General features: G+C 38.0%; 1 protein-coding gene across 4 annotated transcripts in view; it reads right to left on the reverse strand.

The window, feature by feature from the left end:
- The window catches only part of vti1a (vesicle transport through interaction with t-SNAREs 1A), a 133,983-nt gene that overhangs the window by 95,165 nt on the left and 17,595 nt on the right, over window positions 1-21,223 (reverse strand). For 2 of the 4 annotated variants that reach the window (XM_008436859.3, XM_008436861.3), the window contains exons 4-5: window positions 9,805-9,882; window positions 4,723-4,743 (exon numbers count right to left, since the gene is read on the reverse strand). In XM_008436859.3, the coding sequence (XP_008435081.1) occupies window positions 4,723-4,743; window positions 9,805-9,882 (99 nt within the window). The remainder of the gene's footprint in view (window positions 1-4,722; window positions 4,744-9,804; window positions 9,883-21,223) is intronic. The other 2 variants (XM_008436860.3, XM_017310975.2) reach the window with 1 other exon arrangement.

Genomic DNA, 21,223 nt, shown 5'->3' on the forward strand with positions numbered 1-21,223 from the left:
AGATAAATTGTTCCTTCAAAGTCTGAACATGTATACGCAGCATTTCGTTGATGATTGTGAGCAAATTGATTGTCAATCAGCTTTGACAATCGCTGATTGACCATATTCTACTGCACTATTAGGAAGCTTGATTAAATGACATCAGCAAATAATACCTACAACTAACTAACTAACTAACTAACTAACTAACTAACTAACTAACTAACTAACTAACCCAAAGAAGAATCAGAACCAAATGGAAAAGGGTCAAAAACAAGGTCTTCAAAAAGACAACGGAATTAAAGTATATGTGGGATAAGAATATTTATGTGCCTTCTTTTAAAGGCACATAAATATGTTTGTATGTTTCTATGTTTGGTAAATATAAAGTTTCAACAACTCATCGAAGGCACAAATAACACTTAAAGCAACTACTAAAGACTCTGATTAACAACATACTGGAGATCTTCATGTTAAAGTTCAAACTCCTGCAAGGCCCAGCTTTCATTAAACCCATACTACATACAGTAGAGGATCACAAACAGCATAGACATGGGAGAGTTAAGTGTTTACCCAAATGCTGTTTGTTTTGATGGCCTTTTCCAACATGCTGCGTTAGGAAACTGATCAGATTTAACATGTTTGACAGTAAAAAGCAGCCCGATGAATGACAACAACCCCGCTGACAATATTTGATGCCCATCACATGAGTGAAGGGGACAGGGGAAGAACTGAAATCTCTAGTCTTGGTTGGGCTGTCAAAATGTGTACCAGCTAATCACTCAGAGGAAATGAAAAATGTGGAGGAAAAAGAGGGGGAAAAAAAGCCTACGACACACTTTTCAAAGTTTGACAACAAGAGGGATGGGAAAAGAGCAGGGAGGAGAAAACTCCCTCTGAACTCTTCCTTCCCTCGTTTCCTTTTTCTTTGTGTGGCTGACAGATGTCACTTAAAATTGCAGAGATAGTTTTTAATAGTTAAACCAAGGGCAGGGGGAGAAAGAAGAAATGATGGGAAGAGTGGAGGAAATGGGTGCCAAAACGAGTTTGTGGTAGGTGCGAATCAAAATGGAGACAATGAGTGGGACAGGGTGTATGGTGTTATGTTCTTTTGCTGAAAGGTGTGGCAGGGGGCTTTGAGGGTGGGTTACATAGGTGTGGAAGTCGCAGCGGCACCAACAGACATGGTGGCAGTGCGCTTGCAGGAGAAAACGGTTACCAAACTTGGGCAATAATGAGCCCCTATGGATCAGTTGAAATAGTGGGGACGTATTGACATGCAATGCTTAAGCTAATACACCTAGACCATGGCTGCACTGCCTGTGTGTGCCTGGGAGCATGAGGCAGCCGGGGATACTGACAGAGCAGACGCACTCCCCGGGTTCTTCAAAGAGCTCAAGTGATTAGTATGTTATCATTACCATTCGAAACGTGATTTTCCTATTCCCTCTCGGCAAAGGTGACACGTCTCGGGGAGACGGCCGGCAGACTTGCTGCGATGGAAAGCCACTTCAAAGCTTTCTCCTCCTGAATTTCTCTCCCTCTCTGTGTCTTTTCTCTCCCTCGTTCTGTCTTCTTTTTAGGGCCGGGGGGAGAGGAGGGTGAGCGCGGGTGGGTTGGTGAGGAGGACGGGGGTGCTGCAGGGGTAGTGGTGGCGCGTTCATTAGAATAATACGTTCTGAGTTTGACAGTTAAAGAACCTAAAGGAAAGGTGAGAATTCAGCCACTGAGATTCCAGTAATGGCGCACTGTGATGGTCCAAATAATGGAACAACCCACCCATGGTCGTAGGAGGATCATTTAGAAATTAAAACCAAGCATCTTTCACTATATTCAGAACTACTATTGAGATTGCTATCCCAAAAATGTAAATGTCACAACAAACGGGGTTCTTACACATTTACAAAATTATATACATTTCCAGTTTTAAATTTTCAGAGTTCTTAGGCTGTTTCATTTTTACGGATGTGATATAAATACATTTGTTCACCATGAATGTATGGTAGATGTACTACAAGATGGATGGACGAATGGACAGACAGACGAATGGATGAAAAACAAATGGTGAGTGGGAGATGGTTAATAGATGGATGTATACACAAAGAGATGGAGGGTTACATGGATGGATTGACAAACCATTAATGGCCGGATGGACGGATGGACAAAAAAAACAACTGGATTTTGTCAATCCAGACAAATGGATGAAGGACAATTTTTAAACACTGTTAAAGGAAAGTCTAGAAATACAAATTTCTTGTATAAATGTATTTTTTATTTATCTTTTTCATTACTGAATTACAATTCCAGGGTTCTCCAGTTACTGCAGAAGAAAATCTCTGAAACATCTTTGTCAGCATTTTTGTAAAAGGCCCTTACAGTTCCACAACATCCATTTAGGATTGATCTTTGTGATTCTCATAGCTACTGCAATTCCCTTAGAACAAGGCATCTGCATACTAATCATTATTTAGGCTTTAGGATGTACCTGCAGCCTAAACTTGTCAAATATTCCTGTTAAAAACACAAGGATATGTTCAAATTATACTAGATTGTCTCAAGGAACCTTAAAGCAAAGTATTTAAATGTAGTATAAGATAAACCACGTGCCTCTGTGTGCACAGGTGTACCTCTCCGCTGCCACCACCATTTCTGCCTATGTATGCCTTTTCATCTGACACCTACATTTTGAACAAAGATCTTCTTAGGAAGCACAAAAATGGTGTGTTTTTGTTGTTGTGCTTTTTGCGTCAAGAAACACTCTTCAGTTGTAAGTTATTAACAGGGAGCCCCAGAACAATGCAGCTGTAGCTCAAAAGAAATCTCTCCCCTCTTCTTTCGTTCTCCTGCCTTTTTTCAATATCAAACACAGGCAGTTACTATCACCATTTTCCAAAGTTCAGATGATTTCCTTATTATTTCAATAAGGGTGGGGGAGAGTCAAAGTGAATAATGATGACAGCTGTGATTCAGACTGACTGTGTGATCTTCTGTGCCGTTTGTTTGGGACTTGTAAGACGAGGAATTACAAGTGTCAAACAGCTGTGAATATGGGTGCTAAATATTTAAACATGTTTTTCAGCTGAAGGAAAAAGAAAGTGTAGTTTCTTTAAAAGCAAGGCTTAAGTGTGCATAAGCTTTGCCAGCCTTTGAATCAAATGTAGGAAGAGTGGAAGAGTTAAAGGCGCCAATGGCAGAGAAGGCGAAGAATTGAGTGTGATTACAAAGAGTGGACAATGGAACAAAGGCAAGACAAGTAGGGTAGCTAAAGATGTCTTATGACCCTGAGGCTAAAGTAAATATAAAAAAACAACAGAGCACCAAGAACAGGAAACAAAAGTACTGCTAAATAAAATCTAAATGCTTTATGCCATCGCATCTGGGTCAAGTTTCAAATCTAAATTATACATAAGCGTGAAAAAGAAGGAGCAGAAGTCCTGTGTTTGAGCATAAGTCCTCATAGATTAACAAGGATAAGCTTCTCACCAAGAAATTCACACTGTGACAAGAATTGTGAAATACCTCAATTATGTTCAGACACATTTTCTTTAAATATTTTTTCTTATTGCCCATTGTCTCTACACATAAATGTTCCTATAAACCATGTTTATTAGTTATCAACTTTTATTTTTATATTGTCCATTTCTAACTGACAGTTTAAGCTATTTTCACAATAATATAAAAAACTTATTAAAGATTTTCTGCTGTGTTTACATTAGTGCAGCACAATATAATGAAACATTGCAATGGTGATATAAGTTGCAATACATAACAATTCAGAAATATAGGATCGGTTCAATTCAATCGAACTGACAGAATTGATTGGATATATTCCAATTTGATGCAGCTACAAAACACTAGTCAAGAACAGTCCAGTTTGCAATTAGATAAAAGGTTTTCCACGGAAGGAAACAACCAACTGTACTGAGCCACTGCAACAATTGCCCCCTCCTCCTGGTTTTTACCTTACAGTAAACCTCATGCAGAGCATGCCTAAATAATGTATATTACAGTTACTAATGTAGTGCACTGAAACCTTTAAGGGAGCTCCACTGACATTGGAAAATGGACATCTGACGGACAAATTATGGTTTAAGTGTGACTCACTCTGACTATTGCTACAGTATTCTGCTTTTATGGCTGCATTACATTCTAATAATTATTAGTTCAACACGGGTACTATTAATGATCTTAGTATTACTTAACAAAACTATAAAGTTAGAGGAGAAGTCAAGTGTCTCTCTATGCCTCTCCAACTTCAGCCAGGAGGAAAATGGCTTAAGGGGAAAATAGGGATTTGGTACTGTAATCTCGCCCCACAGTTACCAATGCACATCACACATTGAATCATAAGACAGTGCTGATCTTGGAAAGATGGGAATTAAATTATCTCCTTCAAAAGTTTGGTTTGTAGTAGCAGGCAGAAGATTGCTTTATTTGTAACCAGTCGTGTCAAAAATATTCGTATTAATCAAAATTAGCAATGTGCCACTCAGACATAAGTTCAGTAATGTCTTTACTGCTACTTTAAACCTTGCTTCAACTCCTAATGTTTGTATTGACAAAGACCCATGTCAAATAAAAGGTTAACCCTCTTATATTTAAAGTATGAAGGAATAGGGAAACTGGCCTAAGAGAACCTCATTCAGAAATGCAAACTAGTCCAGTGAGCAGATTATAATTTACTGCAAAGGAGGACGAATGAAACTTTCAGTAGGAAAAGGAGGTTTTTAGAGAAGCACTTACCTCTTCACGTAACTTTATCAACTGCATCATGTGAGCAAAAAGGAAAGAAGAAAGAAAGATGGAGCAGGTGAAGGACAGATAAAAAACAAGGCAGAAACATGGCAGGAAGACCACGACGTTTGAGGTTAGAGTGAAGAAATAAGTTTGATGGTACATCCGTTTAAATGTTTAATATGCGGAAAGCGCAAGAGAAATGCATTAAACGGATCTAAATACACTGTTCAGGAAGAATCCAGTGAACAAACAGAGATCAAGTCCTGCTGCTGTCAGATTAAACAAGGAGGAGACCGGATTGCTCAACTTAAACTATCAGCTACGTTATAAAGGAAGTCACATCGCAGAAGTTGATATGGAAGTAGAAAAGATAAAGAAAGTTAAATATTGTCTTTACAGTGTATTTAAATGTTGTGGAAATATCTCATATCTGTCATTTTGATGATTTGTTTATTTTAAAAAAAGGATAAAAAGAATGTGTGCCCCTTTGGAGCAGAGTTAAAGAAATGTACTTGAAATTATTTTTATTGGTGTTGATATCTCCTCAATATTTAATGTTGCTTATCCAGTTTCAGTAAAGGAACAAGCTGTTCAAAACACATATGGAGAGTCAGGTGAGGCTACCAGTGTACACAAGTAAACTGTAGCTCATTATTGGAACAGCTGCAGATGATGAAACATTTATTTTTCATCCATTTTTGATAATGGAAAATAGCAAAATTACAATAAGTACATAAAAAGTTTTCTTGAAACTTGTGTCCTAGATAATGAATCAGATCACAACTAAATATTTTGGTTATCTGGCATGTTTTTAAATTTAAATTAAAATAGTCACAAAACAGGCTTATTTACTTTGATAAATTAGATGAGATAATTTTTTCTGACATCAAAAGAACAAGTCATGAACCAACTAAGGCTTAATTTGATCATAAATTATAAGATGAATAGGACAGCAGAACTGCTCAAAATGAAGCTAGCCTAATGTTAGCATCAATTGAAAAAAGAAAAGAAGTTCCTTCAACAAAGTCTACTCCTACACCGATTAGGCTGATTTGACTGAGTCAAGGTGAAATATTCAAATCTAATAACACTGTGGTTGTTAAGAATGGTGGTGGGACATTATGCTGAGGGATTGTTTTGCTGCTAATGGCATTGATTCGTTGCTTAATGTGCACAGAATAATAAAGAATTAAGACTAAACTGAAACACGTAAACAAATTTGTGTTCAACAGGACAATGATTCCCAATAAATATCTAAATTGGTTAGGGACAAAACAGGGTAACATTAAGCTTCTGGAATGGCTTGATACCAGCAAAACCACTTTAAATGAGTTCCTATAAAAAGACTGGCCAGATATTAGACCAGAATTATCTCAGAACCTTATTTATGACTACAAATCCTTTCCTTTTTCCTTAATAATATCCTTTCTTAAGGATATTATTATTAGTTATGTTCTGTATGTATAAATTTGACCTTTAGTGAATCTGAGGTGGGGGGGGAATCACAACGAAATCAAACTTATGCAATAATAGCTTTTGAAGATGTCTGAAGTTGTTGTACCCTGAAAAATGTACCCTGAAAAATTAAATGCACCTTAAAGTCGTGTTTCAACTGTTTTAATTAAATTATTATTTTTTCTTGATTCTAATCTGTTCTTAATTTGTACTCAACAAAATCAAAATACTGTCACTTATGTCATTTTAAAACACACATTTAAAATGTTTTGTTTGATCCAATTTTTTAATTTAAGAAGCAACGACAAATGTATTTATTTTTGTTGTTTAAAATAAAAATACAGTGCATGTAGAAAAACTGAATAAACAATAGTGGAAGTAAACAAGTGTTAATGTAGGTTGCTGCTTTTTTTTTTTTTTCCAAAGAGCTCTTACCCTTGAAAATGTTGGCAGAAACAAGACCGTACTTTGGAGTGTCTTTTTTTAAGTCGAGCAACAACTCCCTGCTAAGAATGTATTATTGAAGAGGCCAAAGTTTAAAACGACACTGTGGATGTAGTTATTTGGGGCTCCAACGAACCCATCAGATCCTGCGATCTCTCACCCCGGCTTTGCAATCAGTCAATGGATACCAAACAAAACTTGTTCTGGCTTATTTGTGCTGCCTGACTGATTGTAAGACCTTCTGGAGGATTTGTTAAAACTATACTAGAGCTGCGTTTCTTGCTTCTTGCTATTCTGCTCTATTTTTCTTTGGCATTCATTCTTTGGTACTGCCAACCGTGTTTGTGTTGCTAAGAGATATACAGCAGTAAATACAGAATATTGTAAATGGTATAATTACTCCTGCATGAGCGCCTTTCCTTGTGTTTTTGTGATTCCAGCCAGCATTCAAAATTGCACTGCTGCAATTTTTCTGTTATGATAATCAGCAATTTTTTTTTTTTTTTTCAAACAAAAGATTTTTTTTTTATCCAATACGGAATTCGATACAAGTGGTAATCTGCTTCCTTTGTAGCCTGTAAAATCTGGTCCGTGCCGGCTCAAACCAGCACAATCTCTTGTGGCCAAGCCTTCTGCTGTGACTGAAATCGAAACTATTCCGTTTAGTGTTCGTGTGTGAAAAATGTGTGTGTATTTGTTACTTTGCGTGTGTGTGCGTGTGTGTGTTGCATGCAGAAGAAACAGGGGGAAAAAAGTGCAATGGTAGCCTACCACATTATTAAAAAAAATGAGCGATAGTGCCAATTCAGTCTCTGTCCGCATACAGATAACGAATAAATGCCGAAGTCTATTAAATCGTCCTTTAGCCATTATCGCAGGGCCAACACGCCATTTTTAGAACTTATGACGGTTGCCTATTTACTTAGCAATAAATCCTTGCCATGTAACCAACAGATTTGTGACTGGTAATGATCTGCTCTGCCAGGGCTATATGAAATGATCCTGACCTCTTTTCAGATCGTCAGGAATTAAATTGACCGACTTGCCCAGGCCCCCACCATCTTTTCCCCTTTCCTATCGACGCCGTCTCGTTAGATAAAAAAAAAAAAATCCCTCAAGTTGTGAGTACTCCACTCACAGCAAGACCAAGACAAGTGTTATCTCTCCAACTTTAGAAATACAAATGAACCAAATAGGGCTATAAATAACATCCCAACATGTAGATTTATTTTCCTTTTGTTACAACTTGCTGAAACTGTATGTTTAGCTAGATTTGGATTTTCTTTAAATTGAACATTTAAAGAAATTTAAATTTTCAAAGAAAAATAAAAAATCTCAATATGTTTACAGTTCATTAGTTTTATAATTCAAGCTTTATATTTAGATGTTTATCGCATGTTTCTTGCAAAACATGGTAATAGCAAAATATTTGTCCTACATTTTCTAATTCTTAAATTCCTGCTAGAGTAAAATTCGCACCATGCATAATGTCATTTCATTTTTAATTATTGAATCCTTTAATAATAAATAATAGATATTCTGAATTATATATTATTAATTATAACAGTGTGAAATCAGAATTATTAATAATGCGAATGACGTGTGTTTTGGGCTTTAAATGATAACATTCAGGCACATGTATAACAAGGCAATTAATTTTATTTTATTTTTTAATTGTAACATTACTTACACAGGTATTTTAATTTTAATTAGAATTCTTTGGGTAAAATAATTATGATTGCAATAAAATATAAACATAGCCTTAAGCAGGATTAATATTTTTTGCTTTTCTTTTTTTGCAAAGATACTCATCATGGAATTTGTAAAAATTGTCATTTCTGACAGCAAATCTCCTTCGAACCTCGATTTACAACATTGAGGTGACGTCTGCATTTCACTAAAATTGCCAGGAAATAAGCATATCAATAGGAAATCTCGGTTCATGCCACATGTCTCCAAAGTGTGCAGCTCATGGGTCGTGACTTAAAGGATGGTGGGGAGAAAAAAACCTGAGAACTTTATTTACCTTTACCCTCTTTTGCATGCTTCTGTAAAGCACTGTGGGGCTAAATGTGAAGGTGCATTTGACTATTCCTCTGCCTTTTCTTTTCAGCCTGCAAATTTGCAAGTGCAGAGCTTTTATTTGAATGTCAACATACACAACTCCATGCTCGCCTTGAGATGCAGTAACCCGTGCGGTCTGACAGCCGAGTCCAAACAGAAAATATAATTAGTCAAAAGACGGCTGGTCATAGATTGAGAGTGGCTGCGTAGAAGATGGCAGCAGCTGTGAGAAATAGGTAAGCTTGTCTAAAATGTTAAAATGCACAAGAATGCTTTTTTTTTTTCCAGAATTATTAAAGCTATTGTAATAATGAACAATTTATTTACAAAATATTACAAAAGTTACTTAAAATTTTAATTCATAAATAAGCTGTATGAATGGGTTTTTTTTCTAAATCATGAACAATTTTTTTTATTCTCCTTTTAAGTATATATGTGCAAGTTATCAGAAAAATGATATTGATATTGCATTGTTTCAATAAACAAACTAATTTTTACTAAATTAATAAACAATAAATGCAATCCTTAAAACCATAAAAAATAATTAAGATTGTCATTCCACTTTTGTCAAATCCAAAAAGCATTGTTAAAATTGTTTTAGTGATATTTTTGACCACTTGATCACTTCTATCAAAAAAGCTTGTGAACATTAAAATTTAGAAAAAGAAAAAAAAAGTAAAGAAATAAGTAAAATTAACCAATTTTCTAGGTCCATTTGAGTGTGTCTTTGTTTGTACCTTCATCGTGAGAATCTCTTATGAATCCAAGTCGGCACCCAGCTGGAGAACAGCTGTTGGACGTTTGGGGATAGTGGGGTTTTGGATTGAAATGTGTTCAATTACGTCTTTTTTTTTTTAGATGTGCATGTGTTGGTCCCAATCTGGCTTGGGCCAGACGCTGGTCCCATGCCCTGATCCTCCTAACTGGCCGGCCAGCTTTGCATTAAACAGTGTTCCTTCCACATGACTTGGTGACAATAGTGGCGGTTTCAGCTCTCGATGGCCCCTGCGAGAGGAAGGGGAGGGTGGAGTGTGGGGGGGGGCACCTAATCTCCCTGGGGGGCAGTCGAGCCACCCACACCGGCGTTGTTTCGTGCCCCCCTTCACCAACTGATTAGCACCTTACCTGGCTCTCCGAGGAGATGGCGTCATCCCCCAGGAGCTCGTTGCGCACCTCATCACTGTAGGCAATACGTGACCTTTTCTGCAGCAGGAGGAGGATGAGGAAAAAGGACAAAAAAAAAAGAAGAGGAAGAAGAAGAAGAGGAGGAGGAAGTAACATAAGGGGAGCAAAAAAGAGAAAACAAGAGGGGAAATATGGTTTAGTGGTTCAGTTGATGCAAAAAATGTAACAGGCATTCTTGAAGCACGAGAGCCCCCTAATGGAACTCGGTGACAAACAATCTTACACATGCCGGCTGTAGATGTTTGTGTGCTTCGAGTAATGACAACAAGCTGCAGTGTGTGTTTATGCCCGTGCATCCATCTATCGCAAGTGATCTATTACAGCCAGCGTTCTTAAAAGAAGCTCCCAACATCACCTTGCCCACTTAAACAAATACAAGTTGAGTAATGAAACATCTCATGTGCATGGAGAGGCTGTGGAGCAGGGGGACAGGGGAGCGGGCCGTGAGGAAGTATCACTTGTCAGAGCTAAATCTTTTCTGGGGGGGCTGTCACCGCTGTCATCTCAGTGCAGTGGCAGCCTCTGTGATAACACCAATGCTGTGACTTAGACAGGGAATAATTCATCACCCATTGGCGGCCCATCGGATTTAGGGTTGCCTCGCGCACGGACACACAAAGTCTAACCCGCTGTCTCTCTCTCTGCCTCTCTCTCTGTGTCTCCAGATAGGCTACAATAAAAAAGGAATGCCATGTCCCACAAAAAAATAAATATATAACAGAAAAGGCAAAAAAAAAAAAAAAAAAGAAAAAGAACACCACCCCCCAAAAAAAGAAAAACACTCAGACACACATTTCACACAGACTTCAAGAGAATGCCACCTCCGATTGTGCTGGAGTTGGCTGCCATTGTACTACTTGTTTACAGACGCCCGACCCGTGGAAAAACAGCCTCTTGGCATGCCCTCTAAACTAAACACACACCAGCAGCAGACAGAGAAAGTGTTTACTGAGCCTTCCTTCGCTTTCTCCCACCCCCCCCTCGCTGCCTTAACAGGGTTTTCTAGGTGGGCTGCGAGGAGGTGGGCAAAAATCAAAGGCAAACACTAGCAGAAGAATGAAAATATCGCTTTTCTTTCACACAAATTATTTATATTGTTTATTTAATTATTTATTTCGCTTGTAAATGACTCAAAATAAGTCCATGCAGTTTATTTATATTCAAAACAAAATAAAGAAATTCAGTGAAGGATCACCCAATTACCTGCTGGGGACATTGTTTTCCTGAAAGGCTGTATTTTTTCCTTTCACCCCACACTTTCTAAAGTAGGAAAGTTTCAAGAAGCTATCGTATTAGGTACATTCACGCCACCTTCCTCAGGAGAAGCAGCTTGAAAAAGACTATTCTAAAAAAAAAACACAAAAAAAACACACACACGCACACATACACATAAACCCAGAGAGATGATATCAAGTTGCTTGATTGAAATAACTCGGAATCCAATCGCAATCGAGCCGACTGATTTCTTTCCTTATTTTATTTTGTCTCTCCTCATAATCTGAAGCACTGAGTGGAAAGTCATGGCTGATGTGATTTGGCTGTTATTATCATGATGGCGAGGGCCACAGTTCTCAGGAGTAATTACTGAGGAGACAGAGGGGCCTGATTGACCCAGACCACAAAAACCCATTAGATAAAGAGAGCACCCAAACAACACTCGACCACAGGGAGCAAAGCCAACCGCTGAACGCCTACTGTGGGAGGAAAAAAAAAGAAAAAAAGATTGGCAGCACAGACTCGAACACACAACACAGCCCACTAACCCCCCCACCCCCACCCCGCCCCTTGAAGAGCACACATAAGGACAGAATCACTGTCAAAATGTGTCACATAAGATCTGATTCCTCCATAAATTGATAAATCTTGGTTTTGTTTCACTTTAATTCTCAGTCATGGGACAGTGAAATATTATTTCTTTAAAAATCTTCAGAAATGTGATTCCCTCTTAGGTCCTAAAAGTCATTTTGATTTGTTTAATCTAGTTGAATTACCCAAAATGATCTGCTTTATTTAAAATTGTAAGAGTGTCTTGCAACTGAAAGTCTGAGCATTCCAAGTAAATTAGGCGATAGTATTTTGTAAAAGAAAACCACGACCTTGGATGAATTTTAATGGGATTTTATGTCACAAACCAACACAAAAAGTAGTGAATAACTCAAGTAGGAGGAAAACACTTTTTAAAATACAAATTAAAAACTCAAAAGTGTGGTGTGGTTTTTTATTCTATCCCGTTTACTACAGCACACCTAAGTAAAATCCAGTGCATCCAATTATCTTAAAGACATCTTCTAATTACTTCATAGAGTGTCAAGGAAGTGAGACTTTAAACAGTTAGTTTCCAAAAGACAGCGCCACCTATCACTGTCACTGAGGTAGCTCAATGTTTAAATAGACAGCCTGACTTGCATTAGTCTGTAAAGACCAAAACTTTAAAAACGCAATAATTCTGCACAATACGTACTTGAAAACCACCAATAAATATATGAAAACCTCTGTAGTAGATCGATGATGTGAATAAATTATTGTAATTTTTTTAATAAGCAGAAGTTGGAAAATATATATATATATATATATATATATGAAATAATGTAAAACAATGTTTTTTTTAACTAAAAGGTTCCATAAATGCCTTTAAGTAATTTAAAAATATTTTCCTCTTTTGAAAGCCTCAAAACAAACATTTTATTTAGGAGTAGCTGAGTAAAAGGGGAGCTTCCACAAACACCCATGAGCCCGTTCCTTTGCATTTCACAATTAATATTACAATTCTTTATAAATTAATATTTATAAAATTAAAATGGTTTGTGGTTGCATTGTGACAAAAATTTCAAGGGATATGGATATCTTTGTAGGGCACTGTATATTTAAATAAATAGTATTTCCTTGTTGTTGCCGCGTTGCTCATTTTTTCAGCCCCACCTTCTGGTAGAGGTTAAATCTACCGTTAGGTCAATGTGTGTCTGTTTGCAGTAACTTTAAAAGAAATTAAAGATGCAAGTAGTAGCGTAAACCCCCCCCAAAAAAAAAACAAGATTAAGGCAGCAAGTACACTAGCACATCAGGCACACACATACACCTTTTTTGCCAGGAAGGGGGAGGGGGGGGGTGAACAAAACACCCACACTTTCCATTTAAGTCAAGTTTCATCTTAAAGAGCTGCAGTGCAACTTAGGGGGAAAGACGACTTCTCCAGTAATTGAGACGAAGAAACCCGGGAGAAGCATTGATTTGAATGCTGAGGCTTGCGTCGCCTTCAAACCATACGCAGGGTTTTTCTGTGTTGTTTTGTATTTCTAAATAGCTGTTTGTTGCAGATGAATGCATGAAGGGGCTTCTGCAATGAGAACAGAGCAGATAACAAAGAGAGCACGAAGAATGGAAAATGTCACGGAAATGAAAGCGCCGCCGCCACTTCCCCCGTACCTACAGTACGCACTCGGCTTTTTTGGATTCCCCCTCTGGAAAACAACAGATTCCTGAGCGATTGCTGCTTTCCCATTTGATGTAAAATATAAGCAGGTGCAACACCGCTTCATGTGGTAACAATTTTTTATTATCAGCTTGGTGCTGGATTAAATGACAAGAAGCTCAGTTTCGAGGTCAGGAATCAGATCTGTGCATAGTGAAAAACCTTCTCTTCTTTTTTTACAGTATGTTGAGGCAAAGTTCTGCATATTAGGAGAAAACCAACTAATCAGGCTTTGCAATCTAAAAAAGAAGAAGTGCTTTCAGAAGATACCTTATTGCTCATACAAGGAAAAAACTAAGCTTTTTTTAATCCTTTTGAAAGGTCTGTCTTTTATCACATTTTTTAATCCAGGGTGAGAAACTGCTTCTATTCCCGGAAGCACACAAGAAAAGTACAAAGGTACATCTTAACTTTATGCAAAGTGGCCCGCCTTTAAAAAAAACTCTACACATCCTGTCAAATGCGGCGACGGAGGTGCCGGTGTCCTGTCAAAAACACACGTTTTACCTCTGTTGACATGATGGCTGACAAAAAAAAAAAAAGAAAGAAAAGAAAAAGCAATCTTCTATGCCCGTCAAAATGCAATTACATATGCACAAGGAACAATTTATATCAGATATGCTAATCAGTTCAGCATAATCCTCTAAGAAGAGAATGATCTTAATCTAATTATAACAAATACACGGATATTTTCTGTCTGAAAAAATCCTTTATAGTCTATTGGCTTATATATCACGATTCTTTTAATGGTAAGATTTGTGAAGTTCCTCTATAAACAAAGAAAAGGATACATTTTAAAAGATGCTTGTAATTATATACATATAAAAATCTAATTTCAATCTGGAACGGAGGCAACCAATACCTCAACACCTTTAAAAGAAATGCAACATTTAAAATAAAATCAAAATAAACTTAATTCAGTGACCTCTAACTCTCCTCCTTGGTCCCAGCCTCATGAGACGAGTGACACAAAGACAAGTCGAATAATTGTGGCGCCTAGAAAGCAGGAATAAAAAAAAAATGTAAACAGTTCATTAGATGGGAAATAAAAGGCGTAAAAATACCCAGGGGCAGAGTGTAATGAGGGGCCCTGAAGTTCTTCCGCAGATGCTTATTTCCTCTACTTTCCCGAGCCTTTCCTTTCCCCCCTGCACACACGGCTGGTGGCATAGCATGAAGAATAATTAACTATAGAAAATTTAGAATGCTGTGTTCTGTAACAGGCTTTTTCAGCAGTAGGAGAGCGACTGGGTGAGTTAGGTTTAATAACTCTCATGTCCGGCTCCATGTGATTGCAAACTGGCCTTTAATTTATTTATTTTTTTCCTGCTGCACTTTTCTGTAAGAAATGGCAAACAGATCAAAAGCAAAGTGTTAAACAAACTCCAAGTGAGCAGGAAGCGCAAATGGATGCCTAAGAATTTAACATGCTTTCTCATCATAAAACTCCACAAAATAAATGTCTAAAACTTTATGTGATGGGAGAGGGTGGGGGGGGGGGGAAATAATAATAATAAATACTGAGAAAAATGGCTACTTGTATGCTTAACTGAAAGGTTATCTATATTACTTCTTGTCCTCCCCAGCTGTGATTTTCCCAGCTTATGTGTGGATCGCTGCCAGCAGGTCCCACTCTAGTTTCCCCACATGTGGGGGCAGAGGTTGACTGACGCGGCATGGCGTTTAAAGGAAGCAGAGACCTTTAAGCAGGCGCAAGTATCACAACAGCATCTTAAATAATGCATCTTTGCACGGCAGGTGTTTAATGCGTGCACACGCGCAGCCGGCACAAAGGAAAACATGCACACTCAAAGGAAATAGAAAGTTTTTTTTTTTTTTAAAATACCTCAAAAAAAAATTTGTTGCGTTGCATTTTTTGCTCCCCCTTACTATTAACAAATTTTGAGAGGTTGTTCAATTAAGTTTCCTTTTTGAAAGCATTTGATATATTAAGAAACAAAGAGGAGCAGCTACAATTGAGACTGCCACAGGAGGGTGTCATTTGAGCCTTTGCTTTACTGTGGTCTTTGGTGTCGCTAGATCCTTCAATTACGTCTGCTGTGCGCTGTGTGCGAGTCCATGTGTGCGCACGAGGGCGACCGTTTGTATAACTGAGACTTCTATGAGACCTTTGCAACCTAAAGAAACCCTCCTTTAAAGGACGTATCCGTGCAACATATGTGAGCGGCGTACCCCGCGTGTGTGTTCTCTCCCCTAAAAGAAAAGGCAGCAGTTGCAGAGCAGCCTGAGCCTCAGATAACAGCATGGGGCCTCTCATTAGCTCACAGGTTGGTGCTCTGGTGGCTTCTGTACACACCGCATTGTGTTTTACTTCCACGAAATACCTTGAGGAGGCTTCAAGAGGTGAATGTCGAAAACATTAAAGGCAAAAAGATCAGCAGCGACAACGCAATAAATCAAACTGAGCCATATGAGCTGGTAGCCGAGGATTGGGTGACTTTAGAGTGTACAATTCAAGTTATTATATTTCTGTATTGTTATTTCACTTGCAAACTATAGAATCACCATTGCCTAATTTATTGATGGCTTAAACGGTATTTGTGTGAATCAGTAAGGATATCTGTTCAGGAGCTGCTGTCATCTAAACATAATGTCGTTTAGATGACAAACTGAGCATGTGATGAATAATAAACTCTAGTTTGTCATGTTTGTAAAGCCCAGAAGCTATTAGTAGTAATTGAATTTTGACATTTCTCTTCCTCTGAATATATGAAACACTGAAGTGAAAAACATCCCATGTTTTAACCTGATGTATGCTTTATGTTAGTCAACTGCTTTAATACATTATCTACATCTATTTAGTCACAATTTGTATGTTCCTTTATCACTGTGCCATTTATAAATCTAAACAAAAATCGTATAAGGGGTACATCAATGTGACATATGTCTGTCACCAGTCATATGTCATATGTACATATGGTGACAGACATATGTACATTATATTTCTGTGACCACAAAACAGGAGTCGAAAAATATCCACTAATCTGCATTAAGCTGCAGGTTATATTTTCCTGCAGCTTAATGGAAAAATTACGAAATCCAATTTTGTCATCATGACGTCAGACGGAAATTTTAACGCCAACAAAAGTCAATCACTAATTCAAACTGCTGCCATCTGAAAACATTCCCCAAAAAAACATTCCCAGTCAAAACAGCACACAAAAATTTTTTTTTTATTTTCTGTAGGTTATCTTAACTGTTACGACTAATAATACAATTATAGTACTATAATACAATACATTTATTGTTTATGATGCAATTTTCTTTACCTTTATTCTTTCATTTTCCTTTATGAATTGGTACTGTCCAAGTAAATTAGAAATAGTTACAGCTACTTTGAGCAACATATGCATTTTAACTGCAATTCAAAGACAGGTACGCAAGTTTTTTGGTAACCATTTTACCATTTTTCTTCTAATACTTAAAATACAAATAAAAGCCAGACATATTTCTAGAAATTATATACACTTTCTAAATTAAACCACATTGATACAGGATTTTAACTCTTGGGAGAGAGCTTGACGGTAGAAGAATACTATTTTGATGGAGATCTTTTATTCTCATTTCTCTGTGACACCAGTTGTGCATTTCCCTGAAAAGTCATTTCTACTGCAAAGTATCGGTAAGATCAGTCAATATGAGCTTAAAAACTGTTACCATAAAGCAAGAGGCCAGCATAGTGTGAGTGAAGTGCGCAGGCAGGGGTTGCAAGGGAACTCCAAACAAAAGAGCAATATCAAGCAGGACTTTGATGGAGAAGGAACTGTATACTTTTTGAAGGATGATGGTTATTTCTTTAAGGCACAAGAGTGCGATTAGACCCAATATTAAAATATGAAAGTGCTTCTAATAAAAAGAAAAAATCAAAGCCTCCATTTTCCCTCCCAGACTATCTTTCCATCACTCTTATTTGTCGTCCTCTCTCATCCTGTCAGGTTTTTGTCTTACCAAGAGCAAAGTTGTGCAGGATGGGACAGAAAGAAAGTATGAAAAGATAGAAAAATAAAGCGAGAGCGAAGGTTCTAAAGATGAGGGACCTGGGTGCTGGTGGTGCAAAACAGAGACAGACAACATTGGTTGGAGGAGTAAATCAATAGAGTAGAGCCGTCGGGGAGGTGGGTAGCCAGGGCAAGAAAAGAGGAGAGGAGAGGAGAACCAGCGCAGGGGCCCGGGCTCCGATCACAACGCTGGCTTCTGGCGTGCAGTGGGGAATAAAGCCGGCCTCCCCGGGTCAGCACCAGAGAAAAAGGTGAGATTAGAGGAAAAGTGGAGGAGGTATTTTCACAGGAGGGGTGGGAGAGGTGGGTACCGGAGGATGACAAGGAGGGAAAAAGAGAGCGTGTGTATGAATGTGTTTGTGTGCTTGCTGGATACCTGGCAAGCCAGGGACCAACCGGCCCATTAGCCTGTGGGCACCTACATATGGTTCACTGATCCCTTTGCTGAGAAGAACTCCTCACCTATCAGTCTTCCCATCTTTTTTAAAGATACCTTCACTTTTAACCCTTCCTCTGCTTTGGAAAGAGGCTCAGTCCTGACCTCGATTTATGATTCATTGCTGTTTGATGTCTATTCTTGGACTGTTATCTAAAATTGAAAAATGTAATAAAAAAAAAAAAAGAAGAAACTAGACACAAAGGGAAAGGAGTTGGGCCTGCTGAGCGTGTGCACATGCGCGTCCATCAGTGGACACACACAGAAGGCCATCTCCTTTAGTGCTTTGCCTTTTATTGTAATGTGTCCATTGTTGGTGCTGAATTGCTTCACCATTAGCATAAGAATGCAGCAGCACACATAGAGACTTAGCCAGATCATTATCTCTATATATTTATGTATACTTTGTCATTTCACTATGCGGAACACATTGAAATGCTGATGAGGCCAGTTAGGCCTCTTTTCCAAGCCTTTCCAACATGTGCCCTCCTGAACTTCCCAGTGCACTTCACAGTTTCCTGGGTGTCTGCAGGTTCTGCGCTGGAATGCACCAGCAGTTCGGAAATTAGGAGAAATGGCCAACTAATGGCTTACGGTGGAGAAGTGAAGACAACTTAAAAGGGTCAAATTTAGGAACAAGCATAAGGAATAAAATGGGTTAGAATAAACAATCTCAATTGTGTAATAATTATTATTTTTAAGTATATAAAAGGAAGAATGTAGAATAAATGTTTCCAAGGGGAATTAACTGAGGTAGACAAGTAAAAGTGGAAACACTACAGCACAGCATAAATGCAGCTAAAACTGCATTTTTAAAACTGCAACTTTCGTAACTTTCAGGCAATTTTAAATTCTTTTAATAAAATGGCAGAGAAAAAGTGGAAGCAACATAGAGAAACATAAAGCTGCCCCTCTCCCACTCCTTCCTGTGGACAGCTGATCAGCTGCTGAAAAATTAGATATATTTTCCCCGTTATACTGATAATCCAGTCAATTAGAGAAGTCCACATCCAAACTGCCAAGACTTTGCATTCCATTACCTGTATGAGTTAAAGTCCTTTTGACATGTCACAGCATGTCAGAGTGACTAGAGTATCATAAAGTAATTTTCCTGTTTATTTTTTTATGTAATAATGAGGGTCCATTTGAAAATATTACGAGTTTATGTGGTAGGAGTTCGTAAGTTTCTTACTTCTTCCTAATCCTTTTCGAGCATGTTAAGATTATTGTACTACAAAAATATGTGTCTTTTGCATTCCTTGCTCATGTGTGTGATTTTATACTTCTATCATGTTCAAAATAAATGAAATAAATAAGATGTGACAATAACTAAGATGTCCTCCACAACTTACTACTGTGCACTGAGGATGACTGAATTAAAATTACTTTATTCTTTTCCTCAATTACAACAATTACAAATTTGACTTTTAGGAAATATTTCTGATAACAAAAAAATACATAGTGTAGGAATTATAGGAGTGCATTATATCACTCTTATTAAGATGGTAGTTTAAAAATTACAGCTGCCAAGCTACAAGGGGTGTGTCTGTAAAGCAGCAGACTACAGGCTAGCAATCCCGGCTAATAAGGAATAATTAGTTTTCTTTTAATAAAACATCACTGATTCACTGTTTATTTTTACAAATAACAGTAGGGGGAAAAAATACTCCAACAATTTATACATATGTTTAACTGCACCTACCAGAAAGATCATGTTTTTATTTTACATTTTGTGTAAATCCCATGAAATCATGATATTTGTACTCGTGTATCTCATATGACCGAAGCCTAGCTTAAAACTATTTATCTAATAAGCTATTAAATCTTCTCTCGTGGTATTTGCTTTCGGAAATACACACAGAAAAAAGTGAAGCAAACAGGAGAACAAACAGAGGAACAAAACTAAAAACTTTCGTCTCACTGCAGGACTAAGCTGATGCTCTAATGTTTGCCAACCTCTGGGATAATTGAAAAAAAAAGGAAAAAGCACTTAATTCATCTTCCACAATGTAATTCTGATCAAGGCCACAGCTAGATACCACTGCAGGCTTCAAAAACACCAGAAAAAAAGGCAAAATTGTTGGTTGCAGAGAGCAAAAGTACATCCCCCTTTCTTTTTGGCATGCTCCCTCATTAGAAACACTTAGGATCAGAGGAAGAAACTTAGGTTTAATTGTGTGTGTGTGTGTGTGTGTGTGTGTCAGGGTTGTGAGCTGGGATTAAAACGTGTAAACATGGAAATCCAACTATTAGGAAACACCAGTAAACACAGGATGCAAGAATAGTTCCTCATCTATTCACCGTGTCTCCTTCTCTGAGGCTTACTTATTAAAAATCAAATGCCACTGCCTAAAATACAGACGGAAAACACAGAGCCAATGATTCATAATATATTTCATAAATACTTCATGAATCCCCCTCACCATACTTAAGCCAGTCTGGCAAAAAAAAAAAAAAAAAAAAGAAAACATTGTCACCTATTCTAGTACCTGCTTGTCAGCACATCACTGGGGAGTGGGTGTCACATGTCACTTCTGGTTTACACTAGTGCATGGGATGGGCTCGCTGCATAAAAATGGGGAGTAGGACAGAGAGGAGAACAGAAAGAAAAAGTGAAGGGGAGGTGGAAAGGAGCGAGGGAGGAGGGGGCGTTATCATATCGTCTCCCCGTGTCTTTATATCCCCCCCTTATTATCTTTAGCCCCCCGCTCTCACCAGTCACTCAATCACACAAGCCCCGAGGACAGTGAGGGGACCTGGGAGGGCCTTCACTTCTCGCTTAAGACTGAGCCAGACAAGCGTCTGAAAGCTATACTGATCGCTGTCACTGTGTGTAGAAGTGCGGTGACTTTGGAGGGGCCAGGAGAGATAAGCGGGGAGAGGAAACGATCGGCTGGTCGGATAACGGCCGAATTTGCACACTGACAAACAAATCCGGTGCTTCGGGCAAAATGCAGATATCCCCCTCCTTACAGACAAAAGTTACCATAAGAGAGATGAACAGGAGGAAGGAGTGGGGAGATCTCACTACAAATGTGAGGCTATGTGATTTCTGTGAGGCAACTCTGAACAAAAAATAGAATTTATCACTAGAAATACCAGGATTTTTCCTAGTGCTTTCCTAATGCTTATTTATGAGCCAATATATAAAAAATCTGCATATAGGCATAATGTTTGTTTACTTCAGATTTAATAAGGCAAACATAACTATTTCCATTCTGTATCTGTATGTACAATTCTTCATGACAGTAATACATGAAAATGTATCAATTATTCTGGATCAAATCTTAATTAAAGTGCATTATAACAGCACTCCATTTGCTTATCCATTCCTCATTGATTATGATTTAGGTGATGGATCACCGTCATCTAAGACAGCACAGGCTGTTGATATGTTTAAAAGTCAACCTAAACTGCATCTTTTTGTCTTCCAAT

The sequence above is a fragment of the Poecilia reticulata genome, chromosome 19 (assembly GCF_904066995.2).
Source record: "Poecilia reticulata chromosome 19, P_reticulata-male-v2, whole genome shotgun sequence".
In the NCBI taxonomy this organism is placed as follows: domain Eukaryota; kingdom Metazoa; phylum Chordata; class Actinopteri; order Cyprinodontiformes; family Poeciliidae; genus Poecilia; species Poecilia reticulata.